Consider the following 21,264-nt stretch of genomic DNA (forward strand, 5'->3'; position numbering starts at 1 on the left):
ATGCAAAACTGCTTGATCTTTGCTGGAAGTCTTAACAGAAGATTAACAAGTTACTCTACTCTACACCAGAAAAGTTATATACATCATCATACTGCTAGTAAATGCTTTTTGTCACCATACCAAGAATTGAGCTTGTTTTTCTTTAATGAGAAATACTGTATACTAAAGAAAGTCTGTCTTGTGGAAACATTGCTCAAACAGGATTAGAGTGGCAGAAATGAGTGTTCTGCAGGATCAAAATGCAGTGGTATACCTGTAATGGGAAAAAGTGGGACAGCTGAGAAAAAAAACATTAGTTGTGAGTCAAAGTATATTTGTCCTAAGTATCAACTATCTTTTTAAAGGATTTGGTATTCTGTAGGGAAAAAAGCTTCAAGGTTTCTTGGAAGGTTATAGCTGTTGCCTCCTGTATTATTTTGTACATTTCACTTTTCATTCATGCTGACAGTTCCTTTCAATTTTTTCCCATTTAGGTGTAATTTAAGTCTGTTTATCATTCATACATTTCTAGGTAAGGTGGAATTCCATTCATACCTAACTTCCAAGAGTCCCATTTGTAGCCATGCAATGTGGTTTGTTTTCTAGGGTTTTCTGTTTTGTTTTTTGTTTTTTTCCTTGTATGGGGAAAAGAAATGCGGGAGAGGTGACTTCAGAGTTTAGAATTTATTAGTAAAAAAATAGAAAGAAAGGTGTATGGAGATGAATGCTTTTAAATCATATAATTAAATCAGATTTTTCAGAATGACCCCTCTGCCTTCCTGGCACAGCTTCTGCTTTGCCTTTGTAGCAGTCAAACTGTATTTTATATACACATGCTAAAAGATACTGAGGCTTGTCAGACTTTTTTTTCCTTGTTTCTGGTTTGATGTTGCATCTCTACTGTTTCTAGTGTATTTGCAAGTTACTTCTTAAATGTCTCCTCTGCTCTTCTTGAGAACTTTTGTAAGTCATCAGCTTGCTTAGTATGTCTTTTCCAACATTATTCTTATGTACGCTGCCTGACAAAGGCAGTCAGTCCCTCTTAGAGGCCTTTGCTTGAGCTCATGATTCTGAACAGGTATTGCTCTCCTGCTCATCTGTCTCTTTATTTAAAAGAGGAAGAAAAAGAAAAAGTTTCTTCTATTATATACTGTCATCTTTCACCTTTCATCCCATGCTTCATAGAGAACAATGCCCGCAACAGGCTCCATACTTTCGTGCCCTGTATTTTAGGCTAGTGGTTTGGGGGGTTTTTTGGTTGTGTGTTTTTTTTGTTTGTTTTTTTTTAATTCCCTTTTGGTTACTTAGGCGAAGCTGTGATCTTTCCAACTCAGTCCCTCTCTGCATTGCATAGATAATGCCTTTCTTTGCCTTTGTTAAACTCAAAATTGAGCTGTGTTTTGTGGTTTGTTTGGGTTTTTTTAATTTTATTTCCAATCTGATATGCTTTGAGAAGCCAGCCACCCTGCCTCAACATACTTGCACCGTTTATTCACCTGCAATAGTAGAATGTCCATTTGTCACAACAGCTTATATGTTGTCCAGCTGCAGTCTGTTACACAGCTGTCTTCCCTTCTTAAAATTAAAAATTGTCAGCCACTGGCTTCAGTTTCTCAAGTCAACTTAGAATTCTGGTTTTTTCTCTTTTAAGACTCATACCCCGATCCTGTTTCCCATTCCTTCTTCTGTCCATCCTGTTTTCTGGTCCTGTTTTACCCTGTCCCCTGTGCTTCTCTGCCTTTCAGTTCCCCCTGCTTTTCTTATATCTAAAATAGTTTTCCTTTTCATGTACACAAAAAATAGTTGTTCTTTTGGTTTGTTTTCCTTTCAAACCCAATTTCTCTTCTTCAGTCATTTCCGTATTACCTCCTCCTTTATTGTTGTACTACATTTGCTACGTAAACCTCAACACTTTCTGCTTTGTGAACTTTTCCTCCTTCCTTCCTCTCACTCCTGTCAGTTTTAAGTACATTTGAGTTGTTCAGTTAGAACCAGGTTGTCATCATCTCTTACACAAAGCACTTATGCTATATATAAGTTGTGGCTTTGGAAGACTGAGCAGATGATTGGAAGTAGCTTCAGAAGATGCTACAAGAACAGATAATGTAGCTTGTTTTGTCTAGTATGTTTTTCTATGTGCTTGCATGCCATTCCTTTAGCTGCCTTTATTTCACGTTACTGATGCTAAGCTTGAAAAGAGAAGTAGATGACAAGGTAATATAGAATGCTGTTTTGAATTATGAACTAAAAAGCTGCTGTGGGAAGAGACTGCATGTACTTCAGGGTGCTTAGTCTAAGTAACAGTGGCAGAAAGGCCTGTTAGCAGCAAATTCATTTTCAGAATCTTTGGAGCATTCTGTCCAGTTGTGGAGGAGGCAGTTCAGACCACTTGCTTGCTTATCTCCAGTTAGGTCTGAGTTTACTTCTCGTGTATATATTTCATATCCTTGCTTTGTCTCATTCAATAATATGGATTAGAAAATGAATGAAGAGAAAGTTTAGCTTTAGGACCCCTAACTGGACTATTTCCTGGTAGGACATTTGAAATACTGAAAGGTGTTCTTCCTTCTCTGCTGGAAAGGACATCAGCTTTAGTGCCTAGTGCCTGCATTGATCCCACTGTTGGCAGCAAAGTCTGTTTGGGAGTCAGATGGGATCTTGATGGGCTGCCTGTACTACTTTAGCAGATGGGAAACTTCCCAGAAAGTGATTTGTAAAAGTAAGGAGGTAAAGGCTTGATTTGCTCTTCAAATCACTTAGGAATGAGTCCTGCCTAATCTGTTTAAACATTGAAGATAAACAGAAATTCAGCTTCTCTTTCAGCAGTGACTTTATGTGAAAAAGATATGGTTTGAAAGGATTAAATTGCTAAGATAAATGGCATGGACACCCATCCTCTAGGTCACCAGATTAATTGGCTGGGTAGAAGCAGTGGGCTGTATGTATGAAAGTCATGAAAGCAATTATTACTTCAGACCTGCTTTTCTTCTCCATTTTAGCCCTGTGATCTTGCAAATTTTAGGTGAAATTACCTCTTTAAATTAGATGCATGTCCTCTATGTCCATAAGCAGCTGATGCAGTTTAGCTGATGTGATTGCTGATGTCTGAGCAAGTGGTCTGTATGTCAGCTAATTAGCTGAAGTTTCTTGCATTGTTCTCCTGGCTAATCAAATGCCAGAAGAAATATGTTCATGCCCATTGTAGCAAGAGGATTTTTTGGGGTTTGGTTTTTTTCCCCCAATTCATCCCCCAATGATGCAATAAATAAGAGGCAGTGGCAAAAAAGCTTTATACTGATGCTTGTAAGTAAAAGCAAAAAAAAGAGGTGGGAGTCTTACTTATTTAGCTTGTATATCTCCATTGGAACAGCATCTCAAACTGGAATCAAAAGCCCAGACTAGTTTAAACTCCTTGCACAAAATAAGTAAATAGTATGAAATACTTAAAACAAACAAACCCCAAAAAACAACACCCAAAACAAAAAAACAAACAAACAAAAAAAACCCCACCACTTTTCATATGAACTTAAGTCATTGCTCAATGACTACTATAATCTCTTTATGACAAGAATAATTACTTGTCTCTTGTAGCACTGGTAGTGAACTTCAGTACATGTGTTTGCGGCTAAATTTATTTTAAAATAAGGTGCAATTCCTCCTTATCTCTGCCAGTTAAAGTCTCTCTGGTCTTTATTGCCTGGCTGATGCACTTCACTACCATTGCTAAGATATCTTGGGAAGTTAATTTAGGGAAATACAGCATGAATGGAAATCTTGCTGAAATGGGGAGAAAAATAGTGCAGGGTCTATCTAAGGCCAATAAATGGATTGGTAGTGGTTGGCTGACCAAATGTCACCAACAGTGTGTGCACCACCAGAAGAGCAGGCTCAAGCTTAATGGCCTTGCCTGAGGGAGTATGGATGTAGTAACTCTATCACACTCGCAGCTTGGGGTCTAGTCCCTGATCTTACAGGAGCCATTAGAGGCCAAAGATAAGTTTCAGCATGCATGTGCCTGATGAGGCAGCTGTAACTTGAAGAAGAGTGTAGTCGTCTACCTGTGCTGCTGTCATCTCAGGAATAGACTGTGAGATGTTTTATGTGAGACTGACAGGTAACTGAAGGCAAGATGGAGCTCATGTGCGGGCTTGCTCAGCAAGAGCAGTTCTGTGCTGTTGAAATGGTGGAAGAAAATTGGTTATGTTGGAATCTGGATCTGAGATACTGCCTTGTCACTTACATGCTGCTTAAACATTTTTATACATATGGTCAAGATAGATATGCCCTCAACTGTAAGCTAAAAATAGCATAAACTAGCAGTATTTATCTCAAAATTTTCCAACAACTGACTTGTATCCAAGAACACCTTAAACTGTTTTTTGTTTGTGGTGGGGTGTTTTTGGTTTTTGTGGGTTTGGGGTTTTTTTTTTGTCTGAGAGAAGTAATCAACACTGAGAGGTCCCTAAAGAACTTTGTAATCTCTGACGTGGTTTTTACCGGGTAAAGAATTATATGCAATAACATGATTCAGATGTTTACAGAAATAAAGACAAGTATAAAGAAAAGATAATGAAGTTTATTAGAAAATATAATAGGGGTTTTGGTTGATCATTAAAATTTGGCTGAAATGGTTGCAGTGGTCAACCTAAGTGTGTCTGACATAAATATTGCAGCTAAATAGGAAGGAAGGAAGGAGATGGAAGGATTTTTAAGTACTTTTGAAATAACTGTTTTGTTACTTGATTATGGCTGTTACCCAGAATGGATGGGGGAGGGGACATGATGCTGTGCACTCTCTGTGGCCATGGTGAAATAGAAAGTAGTTACGAGAAAAATAGATGCTTTTGGAAAGCTTTTTGATAAAAATGTTGCTGGTTTTTGCCTGCCTCTAAATGAAAAGGAATAGCATGTAACATATTACCAGTGGCAGTCAGATTCATTTATTTTTTTAACTAAGGGAATGCTAATTTTGTGTTATGTGTAAACATATCCCTCTTTTCAAGAGGGAATTTATGCTGTGTTTAGTCCCAGATCAGTGAAAATGGATTCACATCAGTGTTATTTGGAACCCCAGGCAGATGAGAGAGTACAAAGTTGAAGTTAGCCAGATGTGCTGGGGGAGGAAAACCACAAGGAAGAAGTCTGAAAGGTCTTTGGCATATCTGTGCAGAAGAGACAGCATTTGGCTTTAATCCAGACTTCCAGTGGGAATGATAGTGACCACTATAGCCCTAAAGCAGTTTAGGTCAGGAAGAGAAAAATAGTCTGGGTTTAGTGCAGATTATGAAGGGCAAAACTTATGATAAGGAATCTTAGTTGCACCTGTTCTTCCTCACTACAGGCAGAATGCTAAGTTGTCTTAGCTCTTCATCACTTCATGTATCATAAACTCTTGCATGTTTGCTTCTTTTACCACACATAAAGCTCTTTAGGATAGTTACTAAGAAACATTTTATTTTGTGGTTAGTGACGTTCAAGGTGCCATGTTTTATACCTGTATTTTTCTTTACTAGAATTTAGCAGGTTTCTGTGACTGCTACTTGTTCATAATAAACTATATTAATAACGGTAAAGGGAGAAGCAAACAGGAAATACACTGAATAAATTCTCCTGCTTTCTAAGAATCTGATTTTACAACAAAAAAGCAAGAAGTGCAGTGTAAAACCTGAAGTTCTTAGCTGTTTGAGTACTTGTTCTCCTTCCCAAATACACTTCCTTTTGCCAAAGGGGAAGTTGTTTTACTACCTAATGAAGGTGTTTCTACTTTTACATATTCAGATTAACATGTGGACTTCTTGCCCAGTGTTAACTGTTGAATAGTTACCTGCTGGTGATGCAGAACCTAGAAGAAATCAACACATTAATTAAGTTTTTATCACCTTAGCAGAAAGGGCAAGGCTTCTAAAGAAAAACTCAAACGTGCTGCAGAATAAGCAGCCTGCCTTCCTCCCTCCTCAGAGTTAGTGAGGAGGTGGCAGTTTATTGTTAAACTGTTTAATAGAACTGAAAGTCAAATTGAGCCTCTGGTGGGGAGGAGTAGGAGGTGGTTTATTTTCTTGTTTGTTTGAACCTTTGCCTACTGGATGGAGTGCAAAGAACACAAAATGTAGATTAAAAATATTATGGGGTACCAAGCAGTTGGGAGGGAGAACCCAGTAAATACGGTGACTGCTCTTCAGACCTTTATGATCTAGCTTGAGTTTACATGTAGCTTTTTTGTACTGATAATGTCTAGCTAATTCAAAACTACATAGCCAATTTCTTTTATTTGTTGAAGTATTTTCTGTATGCCATTTTGATTTTTAACTGTTTTTTTTTTTCCTTTTTCCCTTTATACAGAAAGATCCCAGCCAACCTGCTGAATGCAAACAACAGTAATAAGGAAATACCACTTGGAAGTGATATTTGAACAACTTGTAACAAATATTTGGATACCTGGCCTGCAGTTCAGGATACTCCATCGCTGCAGCACAATCTTATTAACAATGCTTAAAATTAATTTGTTTTAAAATGCATGATTTTCACTAACTTTTCTTTATTGCTTAACATGTACAGTGGCAACTTCAATGCATTGGGAAATTTGAGGTTTAAATAAAGCATACTCTACAGCCGTTGGTACACTGTAGCTAAGTATGTCAGTAGGCCTTTAGAGCCTTTTGCCCTATGCATAGGGGAATAGTCCAGACTACCAAGTGAGGATTATCCATTTTCTTGCTAACATTGAAAATTGTGGAATAGCAATGTGCTGAGAAACTAAAGTAAATGGATTACATGTATGGTAGCTGAAACAGATAGAGCAATATGACTTTTTTGCTAGTTCCCTCCCCCCTTTTTTAATGTTTCTTGCAACCTACAAATTGAACTAGTGCTTGGGCAGCTTTAAATGTCATATTTATTATCTCAGTAAAACCAATTGAAGGGGGTGTCATATTTGAGACTTAGTTGTTCATCTTACTATTTATTTATTCATGTTTGTAAGTACTTTGACAGAATTAGTGCTTTTTAATAGTTTTTAATATACTTGAAAATCTTCCTCTTTTGCATACAATATGGATACTTGTAAAACAAAGAATCTGAATTGGTCTCAATGTAGTAGTCTAGACAGAAGAAATGAACTTGCATCAAAATGACAACTCTTCTGGATGAAGATCAAAATGCAAAGGCCAAACTGTTGCTGTTGATGGAAGTGGGTTGCAGCCAAAGAACCAGAAAATTTCCAGTAGTCTTACTGCTTAGTGTCCAGCATGGAAGGACCTTTCACTATGAACACAGAAATTTATCAAAATTCAATAAATCTGAAGTTTTGGTGTCTTACTTGCAACACTGAAATTATTCCATTCCACAGGTTTTTTTTATTTAAAGCTCTGAGGTCTTCAAAACTACCTTTTGTTGTTGTGTGGCACTTCAGGTACACGTTTCTAGTTTCAGCATCCATTGCCAACCTCTGGCAGCAGTTGAATAGCAGCTGTATCAACACTGTGACCAGGCATGTAGAGTGCTCCAGCCTTACCTTACACATTTGTAACTTAATACAGTGTTTTCAATTTGTACAGAATAGATAGAATATTCTATTAAACTGGTGAAACATGGTCGTTGGTGCCTGTCTGGTCCATGATGCTTCCTAGGTTAAATCAATATCCCCTTGACTTGGGGAATGCTGAAGTGTTTAACAAGGGGCGTGCCAGCTGTTTGGCCTCCTCCAGCTCTTGTCTGAAGGTCCTGGTCATTTCCTTTGTTGTCAAAAGCCAAATAAAAGGAGCCCTTGTAAATATGCATTACAGAGTTCTTTGATGTAAATCAGAACAGACTTGCTCAATTTGCAAGTAAGCAGTCTCAAATGTTTGATAGGGTTTGGGGGGGGGGGGCAATGTCATTATTAAAGATTCCATGTGATCTATGTAATTTGGTCATGGACTAAATGAGGTGCTGGAGGACATAAACTGGTTTATTAGACCATAGCATACTATGGCGGAAACAGAGTACAGTGTAAAGGCATGTCTGACAAGGGGAGGAATCGTGAACGGAGTTTGCATGTGGCTAATAATAGTGCCAGTGATGTTAGGCACAACAAATAGAGGTATTTGACCAGCTTTTTTTCTTTTTTATGTCAAAAGAAATTGAATGGTAGTTCCCTTGTCCTAAAGAAGTACTTTCCACTACATGGTTAAATAGGAGTGCTGCTACCTCGAGATAAACATCTGCAAATTAGCACACCGAAGTAATTTATGTGCATGAATCCTGAAAGGCTAACTTTAATTTTGAGAAAACGGGAAATTCCAGAACATGGAGAGCAAATGTGCCAGCCTTCAGGGAGCGCAAATGAGATGGGTGGGTAACAAAGCTGCCTGGTGAGATGTTCATACTCAGAAAAGCGATGGGAAAGCTGAGCTGGGATTCGTTAAAGCAGAGTTAACTCCACTTGACACAGCCTAATAGAAAACAGATCTTGTCAAAACCAAGCTGTGCTCTTGCCATTGCAGATCTAGCTGATAATGGCAAAGATGAGCATTTCATAGACTCTTCTCTGTTTCCAGATGGTTATTTATAGACTTTGTCTACAGGGAAAGTAACTAACAGGTACTTGAACAGCCCAGATCATTCCTTCAGCAGAAAAGAGTATCAAGAACTGATGGGTTGGTTGTCAGAATGTCACAGCTCGACAAATCCAGGCTGGATGGTAAATACAGGGCGTGTGGGTGTGCAAAAAGGAGGTAAGAGTAATTAACTGTTGGAAAAGAAAATTTAAAAAAAAAAAAAAAATCAGTATTGGTGTTTTCTGAATACTATGCCTTAAGAAAAATAAATAGGGGGCCCTGTGCAAAATTAAAGTGGGAAGTTTTAAAAACGGTGAGGCGATACCAAAAAAGTGAGTCTCTACATGCATATGTGCCTGATTACCATCACAGCGACCTGATAAAAGAACCTGTGAAGTTTAGTCTGTGGGAACATGCTCTTTTGATGCAGTCTTCATGTCGGTAGCTTCTCATTTGAGGGGAAAATGTGCTCCATTTCTGGGTCTGAAAGTTGAAGCAGCTGGAAGTGCTCCAAGCGAGATTAATTTGGCGTGTCGCCTACTCGGGCTGCAGCGTGATTAATAGCTTCTCAGCGCCTCAGTTGTCTAGGAAGAAAGCCTTGGAGGTACTACCCTGCTGCCCTATCTGATACAGAAACAAATGGCAAATATTCTGCTTGCAGCTGAAAATTGGGGATGGGCTGTGGTTTCTGAGGAGCCTTTTGCACAGCGTTAGGGTACCTACATGGGAGCTTGGCATTTGCGATAACCGAGAGCTGTAGGCTTTCGGTCCAGTTTCAGTAAGTTCAGTTATCTGGGGTTTGCTATCTGGTTAGGATTTGTGGTAGCTGGAAAAATTAAAATGGTCTCTGCGTGTTTCCACTCTCCTTATTAAACAGGCTTTTCCTGTTTTAAAATAAAGGAGACTCGTAATAAATTCATCCTCAGTTAAATGCTGCCTTGATGGCAGTTCCTCAAGCAAATGAGGTCTTGCTGAGGAAGCCGGTTCAGCACAGCACAGTCCGGAGGAGCCCGCACTGGAGAGGACTGTGTAAGAAGAGGTCAGACTAGTTACGGCACGAGGAAATTGCTCGCTCCTTGGGAGCTCAGTGATTCAGGAGGTGAGTTTAAGATGTGAGACATGCCCCGGCTGCCTGATGTTACGCTGAGGTAGCACATAACCTTATGAACTTGCACTTGAGATTTGCACCACCTTCTGAAGCATCCTAGCTTGAGCCTTTTTGGAAGCAATTATAGCTCAGCCAGAAAAACGGAAGAAACATCCTTTCTAGTTGAGCCTATAAGTACAAGTAGTGGATTATGCAAGCTAGATGGGAGACTTGCTTCTCCCACCATTGGAGCATGCATTAAGTGCCCCAAAGCCTTGGCATTGCTAAACTTCACCTGGTCCCATGGCTCTTCATGTCCACCAACATGTGGCTTTTGGAAAAACATGAAGATGCTTACTTCAGGCTCATGCAAATCACCTCTCGACAGCCTGTTGTAAATGGTAATGTGTAAAAAAAATATAAAGTGCTGCATTCATGCTTCTTTATCCTCTGCCTCTTCCCACAGATAAATATCTCTATTATTTCCCAAATGAAGTCTGGGAGGCATTGATTTTGTGTCAATATAGTAGCTGTTCAGGACTTCTCCCCTGAAGCTGAAGGCCTCACAGTTTTTACCTTTGTTGCCCAAGTTTTTCACCATAATCAGCGTGCAAACAGCTCTGTTGCCATAGCTGTGACCTGCGCATGGACAAACCTCCATCCTGCCTTTCCCAAACAGTTTATAGTCATCACACTAATAACAGGCAGAGCTATTTTTTTTCCATATGCTCATACTGCTGTCCTAAATACTTCCAGCCTCTTGCTGGCCAGGGCCAGGAAGCCCAAACAGTAAATGCCGTAAGTCACTTGGGTTTGACAAAAATAAAATAAAAAAAAAAAAAAAAAAAATATAAAATCCATGCCTGTGCGCTGTTAATGAAGCATCATGTGAATGAAGGCTGAGCTGTTTGCCAAGTGCCAGCTGTTCTTTCCAGACCGGCTTTCCTCTCTGCTTGTTCACCTTGCCATTACACAAGCAAAAACGCATGCTCCACCCAGCAGCGTGCTCGCCTCTTGCACAAGCCGCCTTACCCGCCGGTTTTTACCGTGGGAATTCAGACGCCTTGTGGGGATGCCAAACCAGGTTAACACAACCCAGCGAGTGCGCGCTCCAGCTGCTAGCATGGCTCTGCACAACCTCCCGGTTCATACCAGCCTTCTCGGTAACAGTCCCGTGCTGCAAAAAAACCCCCCACCCTTCCTAGCAAATTTCCTTTCCCAAAGGAGCTGTCATCAGCGATGCAGTGGCCTCTTGTTGACTCACCCCTGCCTTGCTGCTTGTCCCCAGCATCTGCAAGTTAAATGTAACCGATACCAGACCCATCCCAGCTTAAGAAAAGGGCTGAAGAGAAGGGAAATGGTATGGAAAGGAATTTACTCATTATGCAACATGACCCAAAGGGGAAAAAAAAACCCAACCCATAAAATAATAATTTGCCCATACCTGGGGCAAAACCCAAAGAGCATAAGTTGATGCTGGAAAAGAAGGACCAGTGGTCTATCATGAATGCAAATAGTCTTTGCACCGTGCAAATAGTCTTTGCGAGCTGTTAAACACCTTTGTGCAAAGCAAATTCACTCTGGCCGTTGTTGAGTCCACACTCATTCACCTTTTAGGGGTTAAGGAGGAACGCACCTCTGTGTTTTAACATTAACATCTACTTGGCCAACAGTGGTAGGGTCACACTTAGGAGGGGTTTGTGGTTTTTTTTTTTTTTTCCTTTTTTTATACTATTTTTTATTTCACCCAACTATCTAGTCTTCCTTCTTCCTTTTCATGCTCCTGACTTAAGACACATTTGAAACTCTTTGATTTTCCTGGACAGAAAGAGCATGAGAGAAAGAGGGTTGGGTACAAAATTAGTATTACCAAAGCAAACTCCCGAAGTCAGTGATGGGATATAACTTGCTAGGGGAGTTAAATCACTTGCTGTAAAGGTCATACAGAGCTCCTGCACACAAGTGAATAGTTCAAGGCGGTTTGATGCAGAGAAAAACCAATTAAGATATAACTGCTGCTGACATTCCCCTAAGCTGTTTCATCTCTTACCGCTTCAAAAAAGCAGGGAAAAACAAATTATGTACTTTCAATCTGAGATTTATATAGGATGAATTGTTGCTTAGCCTATGAAAAGATCAAAAAGGAGACCTTTGAAGAAAGATCACCTACAAAGAACGCTGGACTGTTATTATACCCCCCTCCAAAAAAAGAGGTTAATAAGCACGTTTCAGGTCAAAACATAGGCCAGTACGGTGTGTGCAACAAAGCATTTGAAAGGACTGCTTGCTCAGGTGTTTCAACAGGCAGCAAGAGGGTAAATCACTGAGCCGGCATCTTGAGCAGCAACGCTGCAGCATTGCACGTGTATTTGGCTCTGCACTTGTCGACTTGGTAGAGCTTCTTTGACTGGAAACTCCTGCAGTCACAGAGATGGCTTGGCTTGTGCCGGGATCTCCTGGCCAAGGAGAAGAGGAGATGGAGCCCTCCCTCCTGCCACCCCCAGCTTCATCCTGTGCCTTCTGGGAACCAGGGTTTTCAGTCCCTTTTCCCCTGTCTTCGCAGGGCGAGGTCAGTGCAGTTCCCCCAACCAAGCAGGGGTGGGGACCCCCTCTGTGGGTGCTCCGGGCCCCGGTGGAGAGCTGCCACCAGCTTTGAAGCATCCCAGAGAGACGGGGAGCAAAAGGCAGAGCTGCAGGCACCAGCCCAGCGAGGCCCTGGTGCAGAGGGCTCCTCAGCCAGGCATGGAGGAGTCTTGTCCTCCATCCGTCATCCCCCTGAGTATCCCTCCTCTGCAATTGGCCCCGTCTGTGGGTGCAGGGCAGGAGGAGGAGGAGGAGGCAGCTTGGCCTCCAGTACAACCAGTACATGGGGTTTGCTGGGCGTGAGGAACCCACCAGCACCATTTCACCTGGGGTCCAATTTCAAAGCCAGCCCTGATTAAGACGTTGGGTGAAGGCAAAGCAAACAGATACCGTAATTGTGGTGTGTGCTTTCTCATCTCCGCAGCAAGTTGCAAAATGTGCCACCTCCTCCCTCGTCAGCCGGGCTTTAATTGGCTTTAATGAAGAGGCAATTACATGATTTCAATTTTTAATTAAAGGGGGTGGCGGTGCAGGGGGGTGGGGGGAGCCAGCCCCCTTCAAATGTGTCAGTGGCACCACAGGAGATCTCTCGGCATAGTGTGCAGTAGGGGTTGGGGGGGCTCCCCCATCACCCCCTTGGATGGACAGAGCTTTGCAGGGGGGTTCAGGGTTGACTGGCAGAAGCAGATCAAAGCTGGCTGCCTCCTGGCCACGCTACCGGCACTTTCGAATCCTGCCCCTGCACCCCCAGGCAAGCTGCAATCAGCTTTCTTGGTGTTGGAGCCAGCACATCAAAGGGGCAGCAAACAGTTTAAAAAAACTCCAAACCCAAAAAACCCTCCGAAGCCAAACCAAGCCCTCCCCACACACGGCACCAGCCAGAAACACCTCCTGGATAAAATACTGGGTGGTTGTTGGCAGGGGGAGGAGCTGCTGGGGTGGAATGGGTGTCTGAAAGCAAAAGCAGAGCCACAATTACAAGCTCAAAAAGTAATTATTTTTTTTTTTATTTTATTTTATTTTATTTTATTTTATTTTATTTTATTTTATTTTGTGCCAAGCAGCAGGCAGCCGTACTCTGACACCCTGCCCGTGACCCCACACAGTGAGCACCAAGGTGGGACTAACCCACCCAGCCCACATGTACACTTTTCCTGTAGGCACCACTTTGTCCTAACGTGTGACCAGGGAGGGAAAAACAGAGGGACATGGTAGAAATCTCCCTTGGGAAACAGTGTGTGTACCACCAGCTTAGTTCCATGATGCTTCTGCATTTTACTGCTCTCTCTGCAGCCCAGAGGCCAGAGCTTTGGCCTTGTCTTGGTCCAGTGCACTGGGATGTCCTTCCTCCTCATGTTTCAATGAAACGTAATCACTTTACAACTTCCTCCTGCCAGAGATAAAAAATCTTTAAGAAAAAAAGCCGGCAGCTTTGTGGCTGCACCACACCCTTGGCGTTTCCTCTGCCCCTGGCTGGCACTGCTGGGCTTGCCCTTGGCTTGCAGGGGCCGGTGGACCACTGAGCCGCCGGCAAGGCTGCCCATGGCTGGGCTGGATGGCCAACGCATTGCCACCCTGCAGAGCACCGGCCTCAGGCAAGCAGGGAGGGAGCCCAGGCTGCCACCTGGCCGGTACAGCTCAAGGGAGTGTGGCTCCAGGGAGGGGAAGGGGAAAAAAAAAAGGGAAAGAAGGCAAGGTCCAAGGTCTTTCTGTGTGATGATTGATTCACCTGCTCGGCAAATATAGCCGGGGCTGGATGGCAGGCCGCTGCGTGGGCGGGCTGAGTCACCCCGCTGCTGCCGGCAGAACGCCCCAGCCCTGTGCCAGATGGAAGAACAAGGTTGCCATTGACCAAGGAGAAGTGGAACCTGCTTTTTTAAATTCCCGGATGGGAGCAACATACAAGACCTGGGACAGGTCCACCAGTCAACACTGACCCAGCAGCCTCCTCCCTTTGAAGGCTGGGGCTGAGATCCCACTCCAGGCTCCCCACCATCCCCCCATGAACGCAAACTTCCTCCCTCCCACTCCCTTTGCCCCGGGGTCCCAGATGCTCGACAAATGCTCATCAGCCTCAAAGGCCCGCAGCAATCATCCATCACAGCCTGGCTTTGCGGAGGGGACTTTTTTTGCAGTTCCCCACAACCTGTTGATCTCCCAGAGAAATGCAGTCCCTCTCCAGTAGGGATGGCTGCGTCCCCATTCCAGTTCCCAGCTTTCTCATGAGGTTAAGGACTTTTTCCCTCTTCTCCCCTCTTCGCTGTCAGAGGAGGAATCACTTATGATTCAAGATGACTTGCAGCAACTGCTTGTGGGGAATGAAAAGAAAACCACCCTCCTGCATTTCAGGCTGGGGAGCAGGGTGCTGTTTGTCAGCAGCACTGAGCAGCCACCCTTCCCTGGGAGCAGCCCCCTCCTCATCGTCATCCTCATCCTCATCTGTGCACAGCCATCACCTGTGGCTGGTGTAGGCAAGGGGGTCCTGGGCTCCTGCCTAGGTACCCCCTGTGCACAGTGCTTGTCTCTGCGCATATGCAATGTGTGCACACATAGAAATAAATAGCCTTTGGGAGAAGATGTGGCTGTAAGAAAACTTGGGGGGGAAATATAAAATCTGCCCCCACTGCCCATCGTGGTGGCAGTGCAGGGCAGTGACTCACTGGGCACACGCCGTGCCTGGGAGGGTGTTTCTCCTCCATGGCACCACAACACCCCACGCCTCCCACAGGGCCGTGGTGCTCCGGAGCATCCCACCCTGACCTGGGGACCTCCCCTCCCTCCACTGGAAAACACCCAAAGTCCCCAGTGCCACACAGCTGGGCGGTGTGTCCGGGTGTCCCCATTCTCAGCCTGGGGGCAGTGTGGGGACGAGCTGCCCCGCGGCACTGGGATGCCCAGAGATGCCTTTTGGGGGGGAAGATGCGATGACTTCAGCCACCCAAGACCTTGGACACCTGGTGATGGACTGTGGCATAAATAAGAAAGGATTTTTATTTTTAATTAACAATTGTGCCAACACAATCACCTCTCGGTTCTGAGCAGGGATAAAGCAAACAGTCCCATGGCACTACCATTGTAGCCTTGCTTTATGCTGTGAAAGGAGCAGCAGAAGCAGCGAGTGAGGCACCGTGGGGCAATAAATGATTGAATGACGGTGGCTAAAGGGGATTTCTGAGTGCAGGTGTGGTTGTGCTCCTCCTGCTCCTGGTCAACACTTTCGAGCTTTCCCACGGAGGAGGCAACCAGCCCTTGAAGTGCAAGTGAAGCAGGAGCAGCCATGAGTCACCAAAGACAAGGTCAAGCTCCTTCTCTTATCAGCCACGGGAGAGGTTGGGCTGCAGGCTGGGCATGCTGCAAAGAAATGTGCTCAGAGGGCAGCTGGAGCCAAAAGTCCCAGCCAGGGATATCTCCACCCAGGGGACCAGCTCAGGGGATGCCGGGGTGACTGCCCAGCTTTCTTCTTCTATTGCCCGTGTCCTAGCAGCCTCCAATGATGATGATGGGTTTTGGTGGTGCTGTGAGCTGAGCGGCGCCGATAGGGCAGTTAAATAAACCGTGGGTGGTGAAGCACCCGCACGGCTCCCCACAGGGCGCTTGGCTGTTGTCACGCATTGCTGGAGTGGCCACTGATAAGTCCCGACTGAAAGGGAAGGGAGTGAGTGATCCTGGCAACAGCCGGACAAAAAACGGGTGCTGCCGCATCCCTCCTCCGTGGCCAGAGGAGGAGAAGGAAGAAAGGAGATGGAATCACTGAAATCAAACATTTCTCCTCCTGCTCTCACATAGTTTCACACTTCAGGGTCTTGTAAGAAAAGCTAAGGATGGAGAGGTGCCTGTGTGAGCCCAAAGAGGCTTTTAGAAAGACCTTGGCAATGAAAATGGGCTGGCAGTGTCCTTGTCAGAAACTCCAGCCTCGTTTGCCACTCTTTTGGCCAAATGTGTCATTTGCTATTTCTGTTCATTTGTTTCTTTTTTGCAAAGCACGCACACTCACAGATGTGCATCTCCCTTTCAGAGCTGCCCTGCCCATGGCCCCGCCAGCCACTCGCAGCCCACCACAGCTTTTGCTGCAGCCCCAGATCCCGCAGTTCTGGCTAAGGGTTTCCAATTATGGGAAATGTGTCCAGCTCTGTGACTTTGACTCCTGCTCCAGTAAGGCTGGAAGAATGACTTAGTCATTCTGGCTGCCTGCCAAGGCGTTTAACTCATTTTGCTCCATTTGGAGGTTATTTCCCAGCTCAGAAGGCCAGCCTGCCAGCAGGACTCAATACTTTAAAAATCCAATAGTCAATAAATAGATTGAGGAAACAAAGGATTTAAAGCATTTTATCCCTGCTGTAGCAATGCCTCTGGTTACAACACCTCCAGAAAAGCTCAGATAAACCCATCCTGGGGTGGTAAATGCCAGTCAGTGCTACCTGTCTTTGCTTGCAGAAGGGACCCCTCTTCTAAAGGACACCAGTAATTTGGGGTTAATAGCTAAGCTTTTATGACATTTGGGCCAGCGTGCACTCAGAGATTATACCACGGTAAGGTGGTTTCTGTGTTTTAAGCTATTATTTTAAGCATTAGAAAGGTTCCTGAATTTTCAGCTCAATGCAAATAACTTTTCCCCCCACAGCTGTACCAGGCACCAGGGTGGAGCCCCACTGAGCCGACGGAGGGTATGCAAAGGGGAAAGTGTGGGCATCAGGCTCCTCAGGTAACCCCCGGGAAGGGAGGACAAAGCTGCCCCCCAGTAAAGCAGTGGGGTGCCCTTGGCTGGGCAATACATCTCTGCGCCCTCTAGTCACCGATGCGTGCCATGGCTGCTTCCCCTCCGCTCATCGCGCAGGGTCTTTAACCTGGGCGCTGGCTGCCCTGGCTCCAGGGAAATTTGTTTTTGGCTCGTCCCCAGGGAGCAGAGCCTGGCCAAGGTTACGTGCTGAGTGCCCTCATTTCCTCCCCTTAACTGCCTCCCTGCTTTATCACAAACTTTCTCACTTCATCTTTTTTTCCACTTGTAAAGGCTGCAGTCACTGGTGCCTCCAGCAGAACTGGCACAGGCTGCCCCTGGGCCACGGGGCCACTGGTCCACTGGACCACCGGGCTCGTGCCCATCTCCAAAAGTGCCAGCTTTTGCTCTCTGCACAACACACAGAGAGGTTTCTGCAAACCCATTTCTCCCTGCCACCAAACTGTGGTTTCTTTAACAGAGGGGAAAAAAAAAAAAAATCCTCAGCTTTTTATGACTTAGGATTTCCCTTCCCCACCTCCTGGTTCAGCCAAGCAGCATGGGGACTCTCAGGAGGAGAATAACGGCATCACTGATGCTCGCTGCTTCCCCAGCCCCAGCCCAGCCTGAGTTACAGCAGGACAGCTGGGCTTGGCCCCAGGACCAAAGGCTGGGACATGCCCTGAGCTATGTATTGCAAATATTTGCTGAGGTGGGGCTGGGTGCTCAAACATGAGACAGGCTGAGTAACTAGCAGGAAAAAAGAAAGTTTGGCTTTTACATGTTAGCCCCATCAGCAAATATTAACTCAGGCACTGCGGAGCAAGCAGGCTGCCGCTATCTCCCACCGTATGACCCAAAAGGCAAAAGACAGGTAGAAATTAGGTGGCACCTGGAGTTTATACAGACCAAATTCTATGGCTCAGGGCTGTTGAACTCACCCCATACCCTTTTATTTGCTGGTTGGAGTGAGGAAGTAAATCAGCGACAGGTTAGATTTGGGGAAGTCAGTCAAAACTGGAAAAATACACATTGCCAATTCCCTTTCTCCTTTTTATCCCATAGTTTTAGGATTTTTTTTCTCTCCCGTGGTTTTTGGGTTTCGTTGAAGCACCTGAAGGTGATGCATGGAGAGTATTTTTGTTTTTCTAATCCACTGTATCAGACACCCATTTCCCTCCAGCCTTCCTGTGCACTGCCAGCAGTGGCATCCTCAGGTCCCGCTGGCTGCACTGGCGGAGAGCTGGCCACGGGTGCGTGTTTAAAGGGGAGCAGCACGGTAATGGTAGCAGGTAAAGATCACGTCAGTAGGAATATTGGCAAGGAGGCAAAAAGCCGCAGGAGAGGAGAGCCGGTGCCAAAAAACGCTTCCCTTCACACCTGCCACAGTGCAGTGCCCTGGCTTGAGAAAGAAAATTTGGCGGCCAAAGGACAATGTGAAACACAGCATTAGCACTACCACCTGTCCTGCCACACATGCTGGCTGCCCAGGAGGGAAAGGATGCTCTTCCCCCTCCAGCTCCTCCCCACAGCCCGGCCCTGGCCAACTGCTGGGAATGATGCACTGGAAGGTTTTGTTTGTGATGGCTCTCCAGCCCGCCTGGAGACAGGAAACATCCCAAATCTGGACAGTACTATGACCTCATCTGCCCCCCAAACCCCTCCAAGTTTGCTGATGTTGTGGTTAGCCGGTCCTGTGATGCCGTTCAGTGTTTACTCTTAAAGTTTACACACTATTCGTTCCAAAAAAAAAAAAAAAAGTGAAAAGCAGGGCCAGGAGGATGCGCCAAGCAAGGAGCTCAATCATCTGCCGGCAGGAGAGCCGGGACAGGATGCTGGGACACGTGCTACGCTGTCACCAGGCAGTGCAGCCCAGTGATGTGCTCGGACGTGATGCAGGACATCCCGCTCCTATGCGCTTGTCAGCACTGGACCTGCCAGAGTCTCCACGCACAGATAAAAATGGGAAAAAGATGGTTAAAAGCCACTTTACTGATCTCTGCAGATTTCAAAAGGGCAGGTTATCTGGAGCAGTGACCTTCAGTTTGGCGTGTGGTGTCAGCATGCTACTACAAGGCCTGGCCCTTCATAATCTCCGGTAAATGTTATTGCTGTAGCAAACCAGGGTAATAAAAGGCTGGCTGGTAGCAGACAGGCAACATCAGGCTGAATGGCATGAGCTGTAATCACTGGAGACTTCATATGCAAAGAGTACATCAGCGTCAGTCAGGGCTGAGGTCTCAGGCATTTATTACTGCTGCTGCAAAATAAGGATGTCCCAAATATTTATCCCAACAGACTTGGTTCGGGAAATTGAACACTTTGGAGGGGGAATGTCCCGTCATTTTGCTGTAGCCTAAACCATCTCCTGAGCTCATCAGACATGAAAAAATGTTGACAGCATTCAAAGGGGCCAGTAAATAACCGCATAGTTCAGGGCAGCACTTGGCAAGCTGCTGGTGTTCCCATGCTTTCTGCAGAAGTCTTTGTTGAAGGGGAAGTACTGAGTCACCGTGGGTTCCACGGCAGCCATGCAATGGGGCTCTCTCTCCCTGCTGACATAAGTCTCGAGGTATTTGTGGATCCCCCTGTGATGCTCAGCAAGCTGCCTCATGAAGACAATTGTGAGAACAGGCTATATCCAGGTCTGCCAGCGTTTAGACAGCAGTCCTGGACCAAACCCAACCTGTTGGGTCAACACCCTCCTTGCCTGCGTGAGGATGCATCTGGGTGCCTCCGAGTGGGGAGCCAAGCCATGCCCAGCTACACATGGACCTTGCAGCAACTTTCCACCTGTTGTAATTCCACTGTAAGGGCTCGAAATTGGGCTGAGAGGCTCAAAGATACGTGTATTGGGGGGGAGGGGGGGACGACGACCAGAGCAGGGAACTGCATGACCAACAGCTCAAAAGACCAGAAAACACAAGCCTCTTTTTTCTTTTTTTGGTTTTTTTTTTTTGGTAATCAAACTAAACACCTACACAGTGTCAAGACTGGGGAACATACTACACACATGGTCATGCCCAGGTTGCTGGGGAGAGACAGAGCAAAACAGCCACCCCACTTCCCCTGATTTTTAATCCCAGTATTGAACTTAAGTGCCTGAAGTCCTCCTAAGCAGATTTGAGTTGGCACACACTCACCCTTATTTGGCTGTCTCCTTCAGAGCACAACCAAGGACCGGCTTACTGGAAATGACATCTTTCTTCCTCAGCCCCTCACGCCTGCTCCATGACTGCCTGCAGCAGTTTACAACATGTAATGGTAACACACTGAGTCAGTGAGATGAGGCATTTCAAGCTGCTTAGGAAAAAAAGAGTCTTAGTCAGATAAATATTAGTAAATTGAGCAAGCAGGGCTACGTGATATTGCTGATTAATGCATGGCTTGCGTACGGTACGAAAAAAATTCTCACAGATTGAGCAAAGATGCTTCTGCTGCTGCCCTTGTTTAAATTAACCCAAAAGCTCCAGCCTTGCAGTGTTTCATTTGCCATAATCATTAAACAACAACCTTGGTGGCCTTCATCTCCCTGGCTGAGACCTTTCTGAATGAGATGCTCCTAAGAGAAGCGCTTCTTCACCTGAACTTAGCCACCTTGGAGTCAAGTACCTGAGCTCCCTCTGTGCTCATGGAGAGACCTGAACACCCCCAAAGTGAGATTGAACCCCCTCACCATGTGTCTGCATCTTGGGCAGCTGCCCCTGATGGGCTCCACATCCTTCCAGGAGGTCCTGCCTGCAGAGGGACTGGCACCCACCACCTGACCCAATGGCACCAGTTTGTCCCAGGACATTTGTGAAGGACGAGAATAATAAGGAACTATAACAAAAAACTTCCCAGAGATATTCTGGAATAGTCTAATTAAAAAAAAACACCACAAAACATTTTAAGGCATATCAAAATGTGAAAAAATGGAAAAAAATTTTGAAAAGCGTGAAAAAAACGCTTCTCCTCACAACCTTTCCACGGTAGCAACCCACACCCTTTGCTTATGGCTATTTAGGGTTTTTTTGAGTACAAGTTGCCTAGGAGACCCGGTGGTCACTATACTGAGCTCTAGCTATACGTGCCTGTGGATACAGCTACGCCCTAATGTAAACTTGGAGGGCAACAATTTACAATGCAAGAGCATATGTTTCTCTGTTACTAATCGACTTCAGCTGGCAGGATTACAATGTTAGTCCTGTAAACCAGATATTTTCCCCTACAGATGTCATGTTTAAATCATTATAATAAAAGAAGTTATACGGCCTTGAGTGTCCACTTCCCTCTGCTGCTGAGACGCCAGCATAATGCCAGCAAAATTAGGGGTCCTTCTCCAGGGACAGACCCCTCAGAGAGGAGATGCATGTCTCTGGGATTAC

General features: G+C 45.1%; 1 protein-coding gene across 3 annotated transcripts in view; it reads left to right on the forward strand.

Moving 5' to 3' along the window:
- Positions 1-7,568, forward strand: part of NAP1L4 (nucleosome assembly protein 1 like 4) — a 29,215-nt gene extending 21,647 nt beyond the window's left edge. For 2 of the 3 annotated variants that reach the window (XM_075711805.1, XM_075711807.1), the window contains one exon: positions 6,319-7,568. In XM_075711805.1, the coding sequence (XP_075567920.1) occupies positions 6,319-6,357 (39 nt within the window). In that variant the 3' untranslated portion in view covers positions 6,358-7,568. Of the gene's footprint in view, positions 1-473; positions 512-6,318 lie in introns of all 3 variants that reach the window. The other variant, XM_075711808.1, reaches the window with a different exon arrangement.
- Positions 7,569-21,264: the final 13,696 nt, after the last annotated feature.

The sequence above is a fragment of the Pelecanus crispus genome, chromosome 6 (assembly GCF_030463565.1).
Source record: "Pelecanus crispus isolate bPelCri1 chromosome 6, bPelCri1.pri, whole genome shotgun sequence".
Taxonomy (NCBI): Eukaryota; Metazoa; Chordata; class Aves; order Pelecaniformes; family Pelecanidae; genus Pelecanus; species Pelecanus crispus.